This window comes from Alosa sapidissima, chromosome 15 (assembly GCF_018492685.1).
Source record: "Alosa sapidissima isolate fAloSap1 chromosome 15, fAloSap1.pri, whole genome shotgun sequence".
Lineage (NCBI taxonomy): Eukaryota > Metazoa > Chordata > Actinopteri > Clupeiformes > Clupeidae > Alosa > Alosa sapidissima.
The window spans coordinates 9649653-9669829 of NC_055971.1; the positions used below are offsets into that span (position 1 = coordinate 9649653).

The 20177-nt window shown below is 48.4% G+C and overlaps 1 protein-coding gene across 9 annotated transcripts in view; it reads right to left on the reverse strand.

Annotated features, from left to right (window-relative positions):
* myo18ab (myosin XVIIIAb) overlaps nucleotides 1-20177 on the reverse strand; it is a 108613-nt gene that overhangs the window by 56493 nt on the left and 31943 nt on the right. For 4 of the 9 annotated variants that reach the window (XM_042064453.1, XM_042064449.1, XM_042064451.1 and 1 more), the window contains exons 3-6: nucleotides 4378-4465; nucleotides 4003-4109; nucleotides 2294-2470; nucleotides 1206-1416 (exon numbers count right to left, since the gene is read on the reverse strand). In XM_042064453.1, coding sequence (XP_041920387.1) covers nucleotides 1206-1416; nucleotides 2294-2470; nucleotides 4003-4109; nucleotides 4378-4465 — 583 coding nt within the window. Of the gene's footprint in view, nucleotides 1-1205; nucleotides 1417-2293; nucleotides 2471-4002; nucleotides 4110-4377; nucleotides 4466-6107; nucleotides 6174-7710; nucleotides 7849-8873; nucleotides 8937-9193; nucleotides 9296-10452; nucleotides 11980-14017; nucleotides 14057-14687; nucleotides 14891-17256; nucleotides 17460-20177 lie in introns of those variants that run through there. The other 5 variants (XM_042064445.1, XM_042064446.1, XM_042064444.1 and 2 more) reach the window with 3 other exon arrangements.

Sequence of the window (20177 nt, forward strand, 5' to 3'; positions counted from 1 at the left end):
TAATGAAGGAGACACAATCGGACCACAGAGCCCACTTAACAAGCTCAAAACGCCAATTTGGGACGTACGGAATGATAACTACAAAAAAAAAAAAAAATGAATACGGCTCCTGCAATGAGAACTCATCTTCACACTTCTGACACAGAGCCCTCCGGAGCTCAAAGGGCTTTACACATCAGAGCGAGAGAGAGAAAGAACGCTTGGCGCTTCAAAGAGACAGGGAGCACTCGCTCTTATTATCTCCTAAATGCTTTCAGATAGCCGCTCCTTAACGAACGCCACTTAGGAGGGTGAGTTTAATCCGCGTAAGCCTCGGCTCCTGCGCGGCGGTTTGCAGACGCGGAGATCAGCGTGTAGCGAGTGAGGACGGTGGGCCGCGGTGGTGGTGGTGGTGATGGTGATGGGGGAAATGCTCAAAAACCCGCACCCCCGCCGACCGCGCCAAAACCCCCTCGAGATCCCCTGCTGGGCGCTGAGGCTTAACCCAGGCCCGCTCGGTAATCAGATCAGCTGTGGGGGAGTGAGGCAGGGGGCAGGGGGAGGACAGTGGAGGAGCCACTACTGGACTTATTCCGCCACAAACGGATATTCAAGCGGCTTCCGCTCACTGACAGACCTCTCTTGATTTCCAGCTTTTTTTTTTTTTTTTTTTTTTTTGGGGGGGGGCTTTTTATGCCTTTAATTTGATAGGACAGTGGAGAATGACAGGAAGTGAGTGGGAGTGTGAGTCGGGGTGGGATCCGGAAAGGACCACAGGGCGGGAATCGAACCCGGGTCGCTGGCGTACGGTGCAGGTGCGTTGTGGTGGATAAAAAGAAAAAAATAATGGAGCTCTAGTGTGCGGACTTCTTTGTAATTTTTATTGTCACTTTTTGAGTCCAGCACCTACTTTTTTAACATTTAGATGTGCGCACCTTTTTCTACATTATTGGATGTACGGTGCAGGTGCCCCAGCCAGTTGTGCCACAGCTGGGGCCTGATTTCCAGCTTTTGATCAAAAAGGGAAATACAAAATCCATCTGAAAACAGCAGCTCAACATCAACATGAAGAAGCCACAGACAGATGTGGTGTCTTTTCTTGTGAGGATACGTCTTACTGGTTTATTCCTGTGACTATCTCACACCTCCACTGTCTACATGTTAAAAGACTTAAGCACCAGGGAATGCAAATGATTTGGTGTTTAGGCTAAGCACATCTCCCCCACCTGAGAAGATCTTGCCAGTGCTGCCAGCGATGGAGACCAGGTACTGCACCAGGTGTTGGCAGTTGGTGGTCTTGCCACTGCCACTCTTGCCCAGCAGCACGATGGACTGGTCCTGGCGTGTGGTCAGCAGGTTGCGGTAGGCCGACTGCGCCACGGCGTAGATGTGAGGGGCCGTGTCCTCCCGTCGACAACCCTTAAACATGTGCATGACCTGAGGGGAGAAGAGGAGGAGAGAGAGAGAAAGATACAGAGAGAAATACAGAGGAAAGAGTGAGAAAATATTGTTTATGGAAATGTAGTTAAAAAAAGTTAAAAAGGTCTGAGATACTAGTTTTTATTTTTTTATATGGAGATACTTTAAGCCTCATAAATATTTTGGCAATCTCGAGTCTTTGGCGAGCTGAGTCATTGCCGCAGACTATCACATTAAGTATAAAAACCGGCGATGGATTGGCAGGGACTGTCTGACTATTAAACATAATTGCATTGATTTCTGTAGGATTTGGAACTATAAATGGCCTCTCTGTCAACAACCCCTCTGATTTGTGGGCCAGTTAGCAGGAGGCCTGGAGGGCGGCTGTTAAAGAAGAGCAGCCTGGTGTCAATAAGGTCCACCCTCATATCTCCCATCCGTCCAGATCAGCATTAGCCATTACCACCAAATCACCCCATCATAATCTTAATGTGGCCTAATTGAATTATGATCGATGCCTGCCATGCAGAGTCCAGCCGAGGCTATGAATCCTAAATAGCATTTTATGTCAATTACAATCTGCTTTATGGAGGACATTGCCAGGCCTGCAGCTGAGGGGTTGTATCTGAGTGTGGCCATTTCAGAAGGCCAAGGAAATGAACAAGTATGTATCTCAAGAGACCATCGACAGCTCTTTCTATAAATATCATCCTGAAGTGTGACTGGGACTGGACTGTTGTGATAAAATCACACAATATGCAAAAATATTTTGACATATTATTAGAATTCATGCTTCTGACATTGTGCATCCTCTGACACTGATTATGTCTCGGTTACTCATGCAAGTAGCCTTTGCCAGGAAAAGGAGAGTGTTTGGCGGTCCAGGTGAGCTCACCTTCTCTGAGTACATGGAGGGGGCGCTGATGGGGTTGATGACCACCATGTTGGGCCCGGCGTGGGTGTGGATGAGGTTGCCCCCGTAGCGCTGACGCAAGGTGTGCATAACGCTGGACTCATTCAGGTACAGCAGCGACGCCAGGTCCTCTGAGCGGTCAAACGACGGAGGGTTTGCCTGGAGGGAAAAACAACCACTGTCATTAAATCTGAAAGATATCGGCTGATTTCACGTTACTTAAACTTTACTTTAGTTTAACCTTTATAAACCTGCTGCATACCAAGTATGCCAACTTAAATATCTGAATTCAAACTACTTTTCCTGCACTCTGGATTATTCCACACTATTCTTGTAGTCCAAACAAGGCACAAAATAGTTCTCCATGTACTTCAAGTGCACTTGGAAAAGTGTGCGTTCAAATGTAGTGCACACTGAGCTCCGGATGACCTGCTGTGAGTCAGGCAGATCAGCGCGCTAATCTAAGAGAGGAGCAGAGGGGGATATTACACGAGCGCACTGGTAATTAATATGCACAAGTCGCTGGCGCTCAAACTTTGTGCCAAGTCTTGATGCAATTAAGACAGACGTCCTCCACGCTGGGGTCCAGCTTTGCACTTTCTTAATCAAACATCTGATTGAAAGTCAAACCGCATATCAATTAAAGAGAATCGCATTACGTCTTTTTTTTTTTTTCTCTCTTCCGCTTCAAATCCAAGTTGAATGACTTTGCTGCAGCCCCAGAGCGGCTCTCCACCCAGACCCCCACGCAGCAGATGCTCCTTCATCAAGGACTATCAAACAGCAGGGCACATACGCAGCTTTCCATCTTCCCTGCCAAATGCTGGCATCCCAAAAAGGGCTCGGGAGCCACAGAGCAGGTGCGTGTCTGTACGAGAATCACCCCAAAGCTTGGCCAGCACCCGGTTCACCCGTCATTGCATGACATTGCTCTTCCATCTTGCCCTATCCCATCATTCTCAGAGTCCCCCCCCCCCCCCCCCCCCCCCCACCCGCCTCAGTGTCCGTCCCCAGTGCCCATCTGTGCCTCTCTGCTGCGGGCCTGCTGCAACACGCACACTGACAGGTGAAGAAGACACTGCCAGCCAGGGCAGCGTGTTCACACTTCTCCCCCATACACATAAACAAGCATGTACAGAGTGTATGTACACACACACACACACACACACGCTCACACACGGACACACGCTCACACACACACGCTCACACTCCCACTCACTCACACACACTCTCACTCACTCGCTCACACTTTCACCCTCACACACATGCTCACACTCTCACATGCTCGCACACACACACACACACACTCTCACTCACTAGCACACACACTCTCACTCACACATAAACAAGTGTCTACAGTGTGTATACAGACACACTCTCATGCAAACACACACACACACACACACACACACACACACACACACACACACACACACACACACATAAGCAAGTGTGTATGTACACAAACACACACACACAACCAAGTGTGTAGAGTGTGTAAGTGTTTACCCAGACACACACACACACACACACACACACACACACAGCAGGTGCCTGGGGAGGACACGGCCTTCCGTCCACAAGCAGCATCAGCAGCCGGCGGAGAGTGCTGGACCCTCCTTTGCGCTCATACGGCAGACTCAGCATCTCGTCACGGCTCTCTCTCCCTGTCCATCTCCCTGCAGCCTCACCTTCTCCACGTCATCCTCGTCCACGTCCAGCACCGTCCCGTCATGCTCCAGTCTGATCTTCACTTTGCCCTCCGGCAGGCTCCCAGCCTCCGTCTTCAGCAGCGTTGCTAAACCCAAACAAGAGGCGAACAAAAAAGTCAAACTGTCAAAACGTGAAGCTGCACTGAACTGGGTATTTTTCAAGCTTCGTGGAAAGAGAGACAAGTATCAGCACAGGAATTGCTGTCAAATGTTCATGTGTGGTTTTATTATTTACGTGTAGTTTCTTATTACTTACTTATTATTATTTATTATGATTATTACTTTTTAATTGATAGAACATCAAGTAAGTCAAGTAAGAGAGACAAGGCATTAATGTTAAGAGTGTGGGCTCACCCAGGGAGAAGCCGTCCTTGTGGACCAGCCACACTTTCTCGGAGCCGTACCATGCCTGCTCCGCGGCGATCTGCTCTTCGGTCTTCACCTGCGGATGAGGATGGGACAGCGGTCAAGCACGCGCTCCAGACACACACGCTGACACACTGGGGCGCTACCGTCTGCGCGCTCTACTACAGCGTGGCGACGTCGCACACCATGCCAACCACACAAGGGCCCCATGCTTTGTGTGAAGCACTTCCATGCTTTCCCCATCTACGACTCCTCAGGGCTATTTGGGAAGTGAGATGGCCCGTGCCGGTGCCAAGGTGTGTGAAGTTTTCTTGGGCACGCAGCAGTGGACAGCCTCGGGGGGGTGAGGGGGGGGGGGGGGGGGGGGGGGTTGACTACGGTGATGTGAGCACTCAGAAGGCAGTGTAAGGTAGGTGGATGGTTCTCTGAGCGCATCAGAGCACAAACAGGGGGTGAAAATGGAGAGAGAGAGAGAGAGAGAGAGAGAGAGAGGACTGTGAGAGTGAGAGTGAGAGAGAGAGAGAGAGAGGACTGTTTTCTATGTCTCTCTATGGTCCCACACTGCACTCTCCCCCATTGAGACGCCTGGCTTGCAGCCTAGCAGGCTGGAAGTCACAAGAACTGACTGACTCTGGCACTTGCTGTGCGTTTGGCCGGGGTCTCCTAGAGACGGCGTGGTGCCACCGACTCCACACCACCAGAGGCCACAGGAGGGCCCCAGAGGGAGGCAGCCAAGGGTGGGAAGAGTGGAGGATGAGACGGACCGAGGGGTGAGGAGTCATGCAGATGACAGCAAGTGGCAGACAGACAACTGTTGTTGTGCTAACTAGAGGGTGTTGCCAGTGCTGTCTCGTCTGAAGGGAAATCATACAACTACTGACGCAGGCAGGGGGGGTGTTTTCATGGGTAATGTGATGTGGGATAAATGGGTTTCAGTTTCACACTGAAAGGGCACAAACACATAAACACTCCAAACAAACAAACAAACAAACAAACACACACAGAGATGAGTAAACAGTGTCGAAATGATTCCAAACAACATGAACAAAACACTGCAGAACATTGCAGGCCATCTTATTATACCTGACTGCTGAATCTGAACACCTTTCAGGTAGTCCTTCACATGAGAGGTGCAACAAATTCTCCGCTATTTCTGATTGAAGACTGGGCAAAATGACTAAAACGTGTGATCACTGGCACAGGTCTTTAACCCAACCCGTTCAAGCACACCTGGCCAGCATTTGTTTTTTTCATTCCAACATTCTGTGCCTCCAATCTGCTGCATCCATCACCGGGACATTAGCAGTCACCTGGGTCCAATTACCAGAATGGCTGGAATGAAATAAATGATGCTAAGGGCAGGCTTGAAGATCACGTCTGAGGACTTGGGCTCTAAAGAATAGCGTTGTGAATTCTAAAACTGCCCTGTATGCTTGCAAGCTTTCTTAGTCATCACAGTTGCACAACTGACACTGACAGTGGTAGGGGTGTAAACGTGTCAAATGTCAAACGCTACACAGAAACTGTGAAAACACACACACACACACACACACACACACACACACACACACACACACTACGCACATACAGGGCAAGAGTGAGTGACATGACATGGCTCTTCTAATAGGACAGGGGTGATGTGTAACACACACAGGCACAGCACGACACAAACACAGCACAGCACAGCACAGCACAGCAGCGCACAGCACACGCCAGACCTTAGGTTGAGCGGCGGCAGCGTGGGCCGCCTGTAGGATGGCCACAGGGTCCTCCTCCACCTGAGCCTAGGAGGGCAGGCGAGGGCCGGGGAAGCAACAACACAATTAGAGATACACACAGAGAGAGAGAGAGAGAGAGAGAGAGAGAGAGAGAGAGAGAGAGAGAGAGAGAGAGAGAGAGAGAGAGAGAGAGAGAGAGAGAGAGAATGGTCTTTTAGAACCACGCACACACACACACAGTACAACTATGGAGTAGGGCTGTGCGATCAATCAAACGAATCGATGAATTGTTAATTATGATGTCCAATGATCATGAAAACAATATAATCGAAATAAACCAATTATTTTGCCATTCTGTTTTGCAGCAATGCTCTCATTTTGTCTTTGAGTTATAAATGCAGCGCACCCCTTTGCTTTACAGTGCCAGCTACTGTATACATTATCCTTTTTTGCATGTATCTTTTATATGTTTCAGATGAATTAAAAAAAAAGTAATTTAATTTACTTAGAAAATCAATGATCTTTCCAAAAATCATTGAGTAATCGTGTTAAATAATCCTGATGTCAATACTGACCAAAATAATCATGATTAATTTGTACCATAATCGAGCAGCCCTACTATGGAGAACGCAGACGTGCTACGCTGCATGAACTGAGTCAGAAAAGCGAGACAGCGACAGAACAGAGTAAGGCACTGAGGTGAAACCTGTAGGGAAGGAGAAAAGCAGGAAACAGGAAAGAGTTCCTTTTGGTTCAGCACTCGGTTCGGCATTCCAGGCACGGGGGATCTGCAAACGTCTATTAAGGCATCAGTAATATTCATAGCTGGCAGTGATAGCACAAGAAACATACCTCATTTCACTTCAACATAAGTGTAGGTGATATAGATCTCACAACAAAGGTTTGACAATGTGCCCTGGTGGCACGTAAATAAAAAAAATAATCCAGTATTGGAAAAGGGGGAAAAGTGGGTTAAACTTCACTGGGAAAGTTGGGACAACGTGATGAGTAAGAAGTGTGGTAATCGTCTATGTCGGTGATATGAGGTAGGCATAATGACATGGAACAGTCATAAATGGAGCCTGAAAAAGCCTGGGAGGCATAAGCACCTGACGCTCATAAATCACAGTCCTGTTCCCCAGCAGACTCCATACTCCGCACAGGACACCAGACAGGCCGGTGTGGTCACGGCACAGCACAGACAACAAGCCATGCCCGTCAGAGAAGGGGACCACAGGCCGACACAATACCAATCAACGCATGCGGGATGATAACCAAACGTGTGGCGAACCATGCACCAGGTTGTTTGAGGTTAGGAGAGAGAGGAGGCGTCAAAACAAAAATGGGACATTCCAGTACAAGATTGGTTCGCAGTCACGTTTGCCTTTGAAAATCTGGTACTGAAGGCCACAGCCCCATCACAGCGAATGAGCTTAGGGGTTTGAGAATGTCAGACCCCTTGTGCTATGGCTTTAGATGGAGTAGGGCGCAGTGAGTAGGGGGGTGGGTGGGGGGCAACATGAGACACCAACACAGACGTTGCAGGGTGAGGAGGGGCGTGGAGCGATAGGAGAGGTAGTTAATAGTAGGGTCTGACGCTTACGCTCCAGCAGGCTACTCGAGCGCACACTCCGGTCAGGCTGAGGGGAGAGGAGGAGGGGGGGTGGGCAGACTGCGCGGGGGCTTCCCCAGATGGACACAGTACCTGTGTGGGGGCCGGAGCAGGGGCCACCGGCTCCAGCTAGAGTATGGCAAACAACAGCCACAGCAGCAGCCAAGAAGCAGCAGGCAAGAGAGAGAGAGAGAGAGAGAGAGAGAGAGAAATAGAGAGATGAGAAACGTGGACAGGTGAGACATAGCAATAACAACAACAAAAGAAGGCAGAACTCAAGAGAGACGACACATGGATGACGATGAGCAGATGGTGATATAGTGGTCATTAGTGGGCATGCCTCTGAGGTGCAGGAAGTGGTACCTGTCAAGGTGTTACACTGAACAACAGAGCACAAGAAAGAAAGATAGAAGGAAGGAAAGAAGGAAAGAAGAGAAGGAAAGAAGAACTTAAAGAGTGAAGGAAACAAATAAAAACAAATGAGAAAGACAAACAAGTAAAAAGGACAAAGTGTGATATGGCAAAGTTGAGTGACACATGGAAATTGAGAGGGAGTAAGTTAATCTGGGACAAACACAGAAAGAGAAGTTGGATGTTGTCAGAATGCGGTGTTGTCCTAAAATCATCCCAAAAGTCAATGTTACAGTGTGATTAGCACATGGTCACACGGAGGTCAGGGTTAGCGTTATGTAACTTCTTCACATGGTCATTCCAGTTATGATGCAATCGTACTGAATTACAGTCTATTTGGGTTAAAACAACAGCAGCTCTGACAGGCTCGGAGTACCCTAATGATGTTTACTGTTCATTGAGCTGCACAGGGTGAAGAATGTGTGGCATGAAGAAAGAATGTGTTTGTGCATAAGTGTGTGTGTGCTTGGGTGCGTGTGTGTGTGTGTGTGTGTGTGTTTGCAGTTTAGGTGTCTGCCTAATAGGTTGTGGGTAAAGGGGGACCAGAAGGTTAAAAGGTTGCTAAAGTGCTGTACACACGACTGCACAGCAGAACAGAGAGAGACAGAGAGAGAGAGAGAGAGAGAGAGAGAGAGAGAGAGAGAGAGAGAGAGAGAGAAAGAAAGAAAGAAAGAAAGAAAGAAAGAAAGAGAGAGAGGACGAAGGAGAGGGGGAGGAGGGCCACAAAAAGGGCTGGAAATTACAGGTATATTGAAGATCCTTTCGAGGCGTCTCTGAGCTTCTTCAGTGGGACTCAGCGGCGCCACCTACAGGTCAAATTACCAAAAGGGTAAGCTGTAAAGTGATCTGAACACCACAGAAGTTAGCTAAAAGTGTTAAACTGCTGCTTCTGTCCCCTACGCAAAGCAGAGTAAAGCAGCATCTGTTATATTACCAACAGGATTCTAGGTGATTTAACTGAGCATACCTGCAGTGATACATGTTTGCACATTGGTCTGCCAAATGCAAAGCGCCACTGTGACTACGGCAGGCACAAACTCACACACATGCAATAAACACACACCTTCGGACTCGCAGTAACAGACGCAGATGGAGAAACTTTAGAAATGGTGCCAAGTGTGGGCTTCCCAGCCAGGGCTGAGGACAACGTGGGTGTTTTCTTCACCTTCAAACACCGCGCAAAAACATACACAAACAACCACACAGACACAAACAACCACACATACATAGTGCAATATATTCACAATCAAAGTGGGAAAGAAGTTCAAATCTTCTGTCATGAGCACTCACAAAGCAAATCCCAGAGAGGCTTAGTAGATCACACTGGCATGCAATGCCACACCACGGGGCATTTTTAATGATGAAAAACACAAGGCAAACTCCAGTGAAAAAATAAAGTCCAATGGCACTCGCTTGTGTGGCTACTGTGGTAAGCTTTTGATACACTTCAGCGAAAGCCACAATGTGGCACCCAAGAGGAATGCCAACAGGGGAGAGAGAAAAAAAACAAAAAAACTCACAAGTAGTGCAAAAAGAAACAGCATCAGGCTGTATCTGCCATTCATTAAATTGTGTACCGCTCTCAACCCAAACCAGGCAATTTTACACTACTCTTACTCGGGAGACGAGGTGGGCATCAGTAATTGGCCCCATGAGTCTCTAAGGAAACCACATCCCCTTTTGCTCTCTATTCCCTCCAGATACCCAACACACACACACACACATACACACATCCCCCATCCACAACCTCACCCCGGATCCCTTACAACATCAACCAACCACATCTCGCATTGCTGTCCCGAGTCTGCGTGCTTAAAGGGACGCCAAGCTCATTTAGACCGGCCATGCTGTCTCTGAGGGAACTCCCAGGAGGACCCAGGGAAAGACTGGAGGGGACGTGTGTGTGCCCAGGCAATCCCAGCAGGAGCTCAGGGATGGGCTCAGAGCAGCACACAAAACAAAGCTAAGAGCCATGTGCGAAAGCACACTTTAAAAGAGAGCTGGCGACCACATGGAGTTTTCCCCAACAATTATCGCATTCCGGAGCAGAAACCGGTCACTGCAATACCGTGAGTTCTAAAGAAGATGTGATTAGAGTTCTGGCTTCTCACAAACAAACAAAAAACACAACACACACGTTTTTAGGAGATGAGTGAGGTTAGCCCTACTACTGATCACACACACACACACCGAGACACCACACAGGTTAATGTTGGTTACTCCACAGGGGAGTTTTACAAAGCCATGCTTTATTGATTTATGTCCAGGTTTCACGCAGAGTGAGGGTTTTATCAGCCCATGCGTGTGAGGTGCAGGCTGTACCTCTGGTTTCTTCACAGCAGGCTGTCTGGAGACAGGAACAAATCCAGGCGGCGGAGACATGGGGCTTTGTTTGGGCGCTGGAACGAAACCAGCAGGAGGGGAGAGAGGGGACGATTTGAGCGCTGGAACAAACCCAGCTGGGGGACTTGGTCTGGAGGTGATTACAGACCCAGCCGATGATGTAGTGGTGGTGCTGCTGCCGGTGGTGGCAGTGGTGGTAGTGGGTTTGGGGGCTGTCGCAGCAGAGCTGAGCTTAGGTGCAAAGACAGTTGGTGTCACTGTCGGAGTAGTGGTAAGTTTAGGAGCGGAGACAGATGTTGATGCTTGGGTAGTGGCAAGTTTAGATGCAGCTGCAGTTGGAGCTGTTATGGAGACAGTAGCAGGTTTAGAGGCAGAGACAGATGAAGTTGTAGGTGATTTTGTGGTGGCCATCGTAGTCTTGGATGCAGCTGACACCGTTGTTGAGGTGGTGGTGACGGTAGAGGGTTTGGAGGCTGGAATGAACCCTGCAGGTGGGGTTGGAGGTTTGGTAGCAGGCACAATCGACGGGCCTGTGGTTGCAGGTTTGGGGACAGGAGTGAATCCTGGTGGAGGGGCCAAGGAGTAGGGTTTGGGTGCAGGGATAAATCCAGGAATGGGAGAGAAAACAGACCTTGATGGAGCAGAATTAGTCGCAGGCGGGCTGGTAGACACTGCAGTTGTCGCTGGGGTAGACTTCTCTTCCTGTTTTGCCACGTTTCCTACAGTCCTTGGCACAGCTTTCTCCTGAGCTGGCTTTGCGGCCTCTTTTTCCACCACTTTCTCCTCAGTCTTCTGCTCTTTCTTCTCTTCGTCTTTTTCAGGTGGCTCCTCTTTGCGGAATCGTGGGCGGGGATCCCGGAGTCGGCCGCGTCCCATCAGGCTGGCTAGGCCGGCAGAAATGTCGTCTTTCTCTTCCTGCTTAATGGTGTCATGTTTGAAGGAGAAGACGGGCGGTTTGACCATTTTGGGTACCGACACTGGGGCTGCTAGTTTGGGTGGCACAACAGCAGGCTTGGGCGGCTCAGAGATCGATTTTACCAGCTCAAAGGGGTTGGGTTTGTTTATTGACTGAGCAGCACTGGATGGAGTACCTGAACTCTCATCCTCTTGCGGTAAGACTTTTCTCACCACCCGCCGCACCACCTTCACAACCTTCTTGCGGGTCAAACCCTGGTCCTCGGTAAGTTCTGGCTGGCTGGCACTGACTGGTTTGACAGTTCCATTGAGCGTGCCATTGGGCCTGCTGTCCCCATTAAGCACTGGCTCAGAGCCCCTAGGTTCTCTGGCTGTCTCAGGACTCCTAAAGCGCTCTGGCATTCTGGGCGGTTCAGTGCTCTTGAGTGACGTGGGCCTCATCTTATTGGGCGAGGGGCTCCTCATTCGCTGCCTACCCTGACCGGGGGCATCCTGAGAAGGCAGGGGGCTCGTGGCACGCAGCAGCCCTCTGCCAGGCTCTAGGTTAGGAACTGACTGGGTGCGACTGCTCAGACTGCCATCGCTGTCAGACTGCTCACAAAGAGAAGGAGCAAAACAGGGCAAACTCATCAGTGGGAGTAAAGACGAGAGAGGGAAATCATTACAGCAGCCTGTCTAAGACCTGCCCAACAACTGTGAAAATACATTACAGCAACTGCCAATCAACACATTCATCTCTGCACAGCTTTTGACACATGGTGTTCCTGAAAGCAGGTGACAGCAAGTGCCTCTGAGACACAAGGCTCTGCACTGCCTCACTTTTAAACATGGCTGATAAGCCTGATTAGGTACAGACTACAGAGGGAGTTTGTATGTGTCTGATTCGGTCTGTTTCATGCATTATTAAACCACAGAGCTCTGGTCGTTAGCTTGGCCTTCACAGGAGGCACATCGATAAGGGTAAGATGAGGATTTAACTATCCTTACAACGTGATGACAACTTAAAGAGATAAAAGATTTCTGAGGTGCCGATAATCAATGGGTGAATTGAGCAATCTAATAGCACTTAGCTAGACAAAGTGAAAGCATCAAATACCCTTAATACCCTTAATACCCTTACACAGGCCGTGGCACAGGGCCACAGCAGGCAAATGCCAGTGGAGAGACACTGAGGTGTCCAGGCCTTACACAGCTATTACACAGAGCTTGACCCAAATATGACTAAAAACAAACCTCTGTGAATGAAACAGTTGGGTGTTGAGGGGGGCACATGCCTTTACCCCCTCCATTTCTTCTCCTCACTGAAATAGCGCAGTGTGCTGAGAGATAGCAGAGGTGCCAGTGAGTGAGAGAGAGAGAGAGAGAGAGTCAGGCTGAGCTCAGTTCGCCTGCTGCACTGCAGCAGCAGCAGCAGCAGCAGGTCCACTTGGCGCAAGGCTGAGTCCACTCCACCCTGAAGCACGGCCGGCCACAGAAGTGGGGCAACTCTCGCGACCTCTCTCACACAGTGACATTTCATCTCAGCGCTCGGCTCAACCAAGAGCATGTGACACCTGGACTATACTACACTGCAACAGTCCAAAGGCTTGAAACAAAACTCCATGCCTCTCTTAGGCAAGTTATAAGAAATAGAACATGAACCCAACAGAAGTGATGACATGCTACAACTCCTCTAAGTGTGCAAGCCTACTCTGCTATGAGACATGAGATCTCAGAGGGTGCATGCAATGAGGGAGCTGGTCAACCATACCACTACCCCGATTCAAAATCAGAGCCTCCTCATTCGGACTGCTTACAGCCTGTTGGTGTGAGGCCCTTTTTTCCCTACTCACTACTCAGTCAGCCATCAGGAATGCAGTTAGCCATCATGCTAAAGTAGCACACACCTTTCCCTGCCCTATAACCACTGGCTCATTACAGCTAACACATTACCTAAGTGACACTGTCCCCTCTCCACCTGGTCTCATCAGAGCACCTCATTGTAAATCCCACGGCGGATTCAAAAGATTAACATTCCTGTGCTCTCAGCCGAGTTAGAGGAGAAGAGTAATTGGGCATCTCCTGTCTGGGACAATGCCAGGCACTCGGATGGGCACTGCGCTGCCCGCTTTACAATGAGGGCTTAAAGGACTGGCTTGACAGTTTGCCCTTGAGTTGCCCGCTGCTAAAGGGTTCAGCTATGGCCACACTGTGACACACTTCCCACTGGTAGACAGCTTATGTGTCTGCCTCTATGACTCATGCACAGACAGCTGGGTAGTGAGGTGTGCATATCAAACATACAGATCTACTGTATGTAGCACATCACATAGTACAGCAACCATCATTACCTAAGAAAACGTTACAGCATAAGGCCAATGAAACTGAAACCAGCCCTTGGAATCTAGTCACAATCTATTTCTATAGACTATATAAGTCTATAGAAATATAAACCAATTCTTCCATTATTATCTCTACATTTGAAGGTTGACAAACACCATCTATAGCTGCATTTCTAGTTCTACTTTATGCAAGTTCCAAAAAAACCCTCAAGATCCACTCAAGTTACCATGCAGGCTGTACTACAACAATCCTCTGTGTTTTATTTGCTCAGCACCCATCCCAAAGAGGTCCAACACAAGACACTTACGCTATCTTTTGAGGACTTGGGCTTGGTCTCCTCTTTGACCTATTGATGTGAAAAGGGGAAGAGTCACATTTCTGCTCCATAAACAATGGTGGTTCTGCACACGCCACACCAAATCCATGCATGTCTCATGCTGTGAGAGGCCAACTCATTTTCATTATATGTTAATACATTGTATGCAACAAAAACAACAAACTCTGAGATGTAGGCTACCAATCTGAATTATGGACAGTAAACCATCTCAGCAGCAAACAGTATCATGGGAATATCCCCTTTAAACAGTGTCCTTATATAGCTACTGTACTATAATTATCATTTCCCATTGGTGATATTTTGAGTGATGGGATCATTTGGCTGAGTGGTCAAGCAGTGAGAGTCTGTCAAAGTGAAGAAGTTAGTATCTCCTCTCGCAATGTTCATAGAACTTAAAACTATTCCGTAATTCCACCACACACACACACACACACACACACACACACACACACACACACACACACGTGTCCATTGTACCATGCATTAGCGACTAAAACCAAGATTATGAGTGCAAAGAAAGTGCAGTTGACTGGTGCACTGCAGACCCTCTCTCAGAGAAATGATGTTAGCACCTTGCATGCAAAACACTCGATCCACCTCACACAGTGCGACAAAGTGTGAGAAATTGACCAACACTTTCCTTCTGCTCCCAGAACGAAAAGCGAGACGAGAACGCCATGTTGGTCGGTCGACGGTCATGGGCCGCGCTGGGTGGACGAGGGTGGCACTAGGCCAGGGAAAGGGGTGGAGAGGGAAGGGTATGATGGACAGACGACAGGCCCACAAGCCGGTGACACGATGGCCGTCTTCAGCACTGGTCAAATCTTCAGAACAGCAATGACCCTTGTGACACAGCAGACAGACATAGCCAGACAGTGTTGTGATACAGAGACAGGTGAAAGGAAGGGGGGGGGGGGGGCGGTGTCAGGGAGCAGAAGAAGAACAATAAACAGAATATTTACTAAACTTTGAGATACGTTTTATTTATTCATACACACTGACACTGCTTGTATTGTTTTCTCTAAAACCAGTCTCATATGCGTGCCTCGGACGGAATCCTATTCCTTTGTCTGAGGCCATATTGAATTTTGAAAGTCACGGTCAGATTTGCTCTTCCCTTCGCAATTTCCTCCTACTGTACGGTCTTCTCCACAGATGTTTATTATTTTAAACTGCAGCGTGCAGACTTGTCTTCCAGGGTTGTGGTAGCAAGTCAACATGTCATCAATCACAACAAACTGAAGCCTATAAAAAGGACATATATGAGAGATGCATTTTGAGAGTGTGCCATCCCTATCATACACTTGTGTGAGCACTCATGTTTCAGCAGCAGATGTGGGTCACCCTATAATTGCTTTCATCCAGTTATGGGATATATTATTAACTCAAACACCAAATCAGTTACCTCACAACCAAAAAGAGTTCATTTATAGAATATAAATACAGTTTATGTGATCAATAGCAGACATTTGATTTTTCATAGAATTAATCTTGGAATAAACTGCATTTTCACTTAAAAAATGTCACACTGGTCAAATGATCCAAAATGTAAACCATGACCATCCAGTTCAAAACTGAAAAAAGAAACAAGGACCTATAGTGCAATACACCCTGTAATGAAACCAATGATGGTTTCAGTCACTGACACAATGTGTTTACTAGACCAATACCTAACACCCAGCTCACTTCTGTCACTAAATGCATGCTCAGACACCTCTCTGACTGTTTTGAGCCCCTCACGCAACAGCCCCTGAGACGCTTGGCAGATGGCTTCTGTGGGCAGCAGTCTTTCCTCATGGGGCATGCAGCTAAATAAAGGGCCTGTTCTTATCTGTGGACACTTGGCTATGATACTGAGCGTTGGGCTTTTTTTAAGGCAGAACCACCTGGGCACCAAGAGGAGTGGCCCACATACAGTGGAATAACAGCCAACAGACGCCAACATACATGATATGGGAAGCTATACAAACACAAATAAAGATGGCGTGGGTACGGAGGATGATAATGCAGCAATGCTAGCAACGGCTAGCAATAATCTTGTGCATAATAAATAATGTGTCAAGAGGAAAGAACTTGTTGCTTTTCCAAGGGATGAAATTTAACTACTCCAACGTTCTCCAACACCATGAGGCACTGGGGAGAGAGAGGAGGAGGGGTGTCCAAATGTTAAGGGCACAGACATCTCCACACTTTTTAGTTGGCCAGCTGTCTGGAAAGAACCCACTGACAGTCAGAGTAGATGAGAAGAGACAGCATGGGCGCTCTTGATATTAGCGGACAGTGGGGAGATTGGGGAAGAGACAAACTCTTTGTGGTGTGCCGAGTCAACATTAACTTCTCCAACTGATTAAAAACCTCAAAAAAACATTCACTTTCACAATCTGCTTCACTGTGGCTCTTAAAACTGGATACTTGCTGCACACAAAGACATATAAACTGGGGATAGCCTATAGTTGGAAGTGTCAGAAATGACATCTTGCTTCAGTGCATTCAAATGAATTTACCCAAAACAACAATGCACTTTTTTCTATTGCACAATTCTAAACTGTAAGAAAGAAAGCCTCTAACTCCCACTTAAGCGAGCAGGAAACATCTAGCATTTTAATCACTATCACCACATAAGTAACGGAAACTAGGATGTTTGTTCAGCCACGTAGAATCAAGTGTGTCCTCTTCATGACAGCAAAGTACACTGATAGTCTTAGGTTACGATATCTTAATATCTTAATTACTTTTGAGTGGTGAAATGGTAGGACATTTATGCCAGCAACCTTTTCAAGGCCCATGGAAAAAAGTATTCACTGTCAATATGTGACTGCTCAGACTGGCTGAGCAAACAATGGCATTCAATCTCAAATCTTAACCATTCAAACGCTAGTGTAAAGAATCTTAAACCTTTCTCTAACAGTGCTAAACAACACAGTACAAGCTACAATTTCACTTTAGACTAAATTACCAAAGGGGAGACAACAGTACACACCTAAGCCAACCTTCCCTGAACAAAATAAGCAGTCAGAAACAAGTACTAAAGCGCTTTGCCCTGTCCTCCATCTCGCCCAGCACTAAAAATAGTGCCCAAGGGCCAGGCCCTCACTGAGGCAGCCCTGTTAGCCTGCTAGGCTAACACTTCCATAGCTCCCCTTGGCCAGAAGCTTCCCCAAGCACCTCATACCCACACTGGGGAAAGGGTGGCTGGGCTGCTTCCTTACCTCAGATTCTCCACAACAACGTGGGTCTCCTTTGATAGGAGTTCGCCTAGCATCCACAGGAGCGTGCGTTTACCAGGAGAGCATGTAGCTCAGCAGCCAGGGCCAGAACAGAAAACGGAAAAAAGAATGGAGGCCAATAGTGGGGAGTGAGGGAGAGATCCGAGAGCGCCTGTCTGCGAGCTTCCACGTCACCCTCGTCTCCTGTCGCACACCCGCAAGGACTCACTGATAGGCCAAAGGCAGGAGAGAGAGGGGGGGGGAAAAGAAGTGGGGAGGTGGGGTGTTCCTCTATTCAGAGAGGCAGGGGGGTGGTTGGGGAGACAGCTGTCATGATACAGGGGGTCACAGGGTCTAAAAATAAGCCCCTAGCACACTCACCGCAGCAACCACCAGCACCTCAAGCCCCCCCACCCCCAAGAATTCAGCACAGGAGGCCAGCCAGCTAATCAGCCAGTCAGCCAGCGTAACGTCCCCCTCACCATCTCTTCTCACTCACCCACAGTTGCTACTTCGGTACACCGGTCAGTCAGTGCCCGGCCACCACTATGTGTATGTGTGTGTGTGTGTGTGTGTGTGTGTGTGTTTGAATGTGTCGCTGTGTGTGTTTAGGAGCGGGTGTGGGTGTCTGATGGACGAAGGGTTTGGGGTTAAGGGAGGTTGAACAAACGATTCAAATGGAAAACGCTGCAGAAGCAGAGAGAGGAAACCAGAGAAGTCAGAAATAGAGAGAACCACAGAGAAGAACGCGGGAGAAGAAGGAGAAGAAGAGAGAGAGAGGGGTTCTACGGGAGAAGGAAGATGAGAAAAAAAGAAAAAAAAAAGTCTTACATGAGCCGTCCTGTGAGGTTCTGCCGGGCCGTAAGTTTGGTCCAGATGTGCAAACATGTGTGGGTCTAATTCAGTGGGTTCAGATTGCTAGGTGGCTAGCGGCGTATGCTAACGTGTGTTGATGTTGCTGCTGCTGTTGAGTTGTCTCTCTTCCGCCCAGGTCTGTGTCGTTAGGAGTGGCAGACAGAGAGGAGAAAAACAGAAGCGGGGTGCGATGGGGTTGAGGAAATGACGCTAGGTTTGGCACTTCCCTGAGTGTGCGTGTGTGTACGTGTGTGTGTGTGTGTGTGTGTGTGTGTGTGTGTATGTGAGAATGTGAATGTGTATGATTTTTCCATGCAGGCAGCATTCCCCACAGACTAAAATCTGGTAATTCTCGCTCTTGCCATTTTCCAATTTCATCCACAACAGCACTTTCCAGTACTCTCAAAAGTACAGAATGTAAAAAAGAAAGGGGAGCACAGAGACCATTCAGGGAAGGTCCAAAAAAGACCACATAGCATTTCAACCTCAGAGAATTGGCATGCATGAGGACAAAGTGGCCATTGAAAGAGTCTTGTGTGGACTGAGTGCTTCCTTCTGTGCTGCCCTCTTACATGGGAAAAAAAATCAAGTGTTTGCTAAAATGCTGATGGTTCTACAGAAACGTTCCACACACAAAGAGACCTAGTGTGTTCCCTTGCCCTACGAGGAGACATATGGTAATTATTCAAAGCCAGAGAAATCAACAGAGAATAGAAGAACCGTGCACAGAACATTGACAGATCTACATAAAATAAATTGAAGAACGCTTAATGAAGGTTTCATGTCCTTTGTTTTTGTCGTCCAAAGACTAAAGTCCTCATAAAATGTGAGAATTGTAGAAATTCCTTCCAGTAAGTGCAATTTTAAATGGAATCCACAAAACCTCATCAGTTTCCTTAATACGTTAATAGCCTGAGTAGTGCTCTTTAACTTTTCATGTGGTACTCTGTGAAGATTAATAGCGACCAGACACACAGATACACACATTTAGGTTACATGAAAAGGGGCATTATGATCTAATTCTGCCTACTCAACTTCCTCACTGAACCACAAAGGCATGGGCAGAGACTCCCACTACAAAGGAACCACAGATAAAAAGAGGAAGTATGGCGGCCAGAGCTGCAGTCCCACTCTCTGCCATCGGAGGGCCTCACTTCCTGCACCACTCAAAACCCCACTGCACTTCTCGCCTTCCGCCACAAAAGGGAGCCACAGGCTTCCCAATGAGTCCAGTTTCACACGGAGCAGTGGTGTGACATAACGGCAGTCCTCTACAATGGCCTGCTTGTTTACCCTTCAAAAACGACTGTCATTTCCCAGAGAGGGCCGAGGCTAATCAAAGTCATGTGCGAGGAGGTCGTGGGGCGGGGCGGCGCGGCGTGGCGTGGCTGGGGAGCCGTGAGGCGTGACTCACAGGCGTGCTGAGGCGGCTCCAGCGCTGGGTTGGCAGCAGGGCTGGCGCACTAGCAGAAACATGAGCAGGCTTCCCCTTTGCTTCCCCATGCTGGCTGGACAAGCAGGCGGGCAGACGTAGCCTGAGGGGCTTTCTAGTGGCCTAGGGTGTGGTGAGAGAGAGAGGGCCCGTTGCCTTGACATGCAGAAGAGTGGTTGGTGTGTGTGTGTGTGTATGTGTGTGTATGTGTGTGTGTGTGACTGTGTGTGCGTGTGTGTGTGCGTGCCTGCGTGTGTGTGTGTGTGTGTGTGTGTGTGTGTGTGTGTGTGTGTGTGTGTGTGCGAGGTTGCATGTGTGTATGTCTCAAAGAGTCTGTAAGTTTCAAAGAGAGGTATAAAGCATAAGACAGAGCACTTTGGTATGAATGCTTGTGGTGAAACAACAAGAGCAATAGTGTGTGTGTGTGTGTGTGTGTATATACAGTATGTGTGTGTGTGTGTGTGTGTGTGCGCATGTACACCATGATCCTGTTTGTTCGCTGATCCCCAGGGCACGATTGGCCATGCGGCCCTGCTGGTGCCGGCCTGCTGCAGTGCGCTGGCGTGGGAGAGCTGACGCTGCAGGCCCGGCGTGCGGATCGGTCAGGAATGTCAGCTATGAGCCCCTCGGCCCGCGG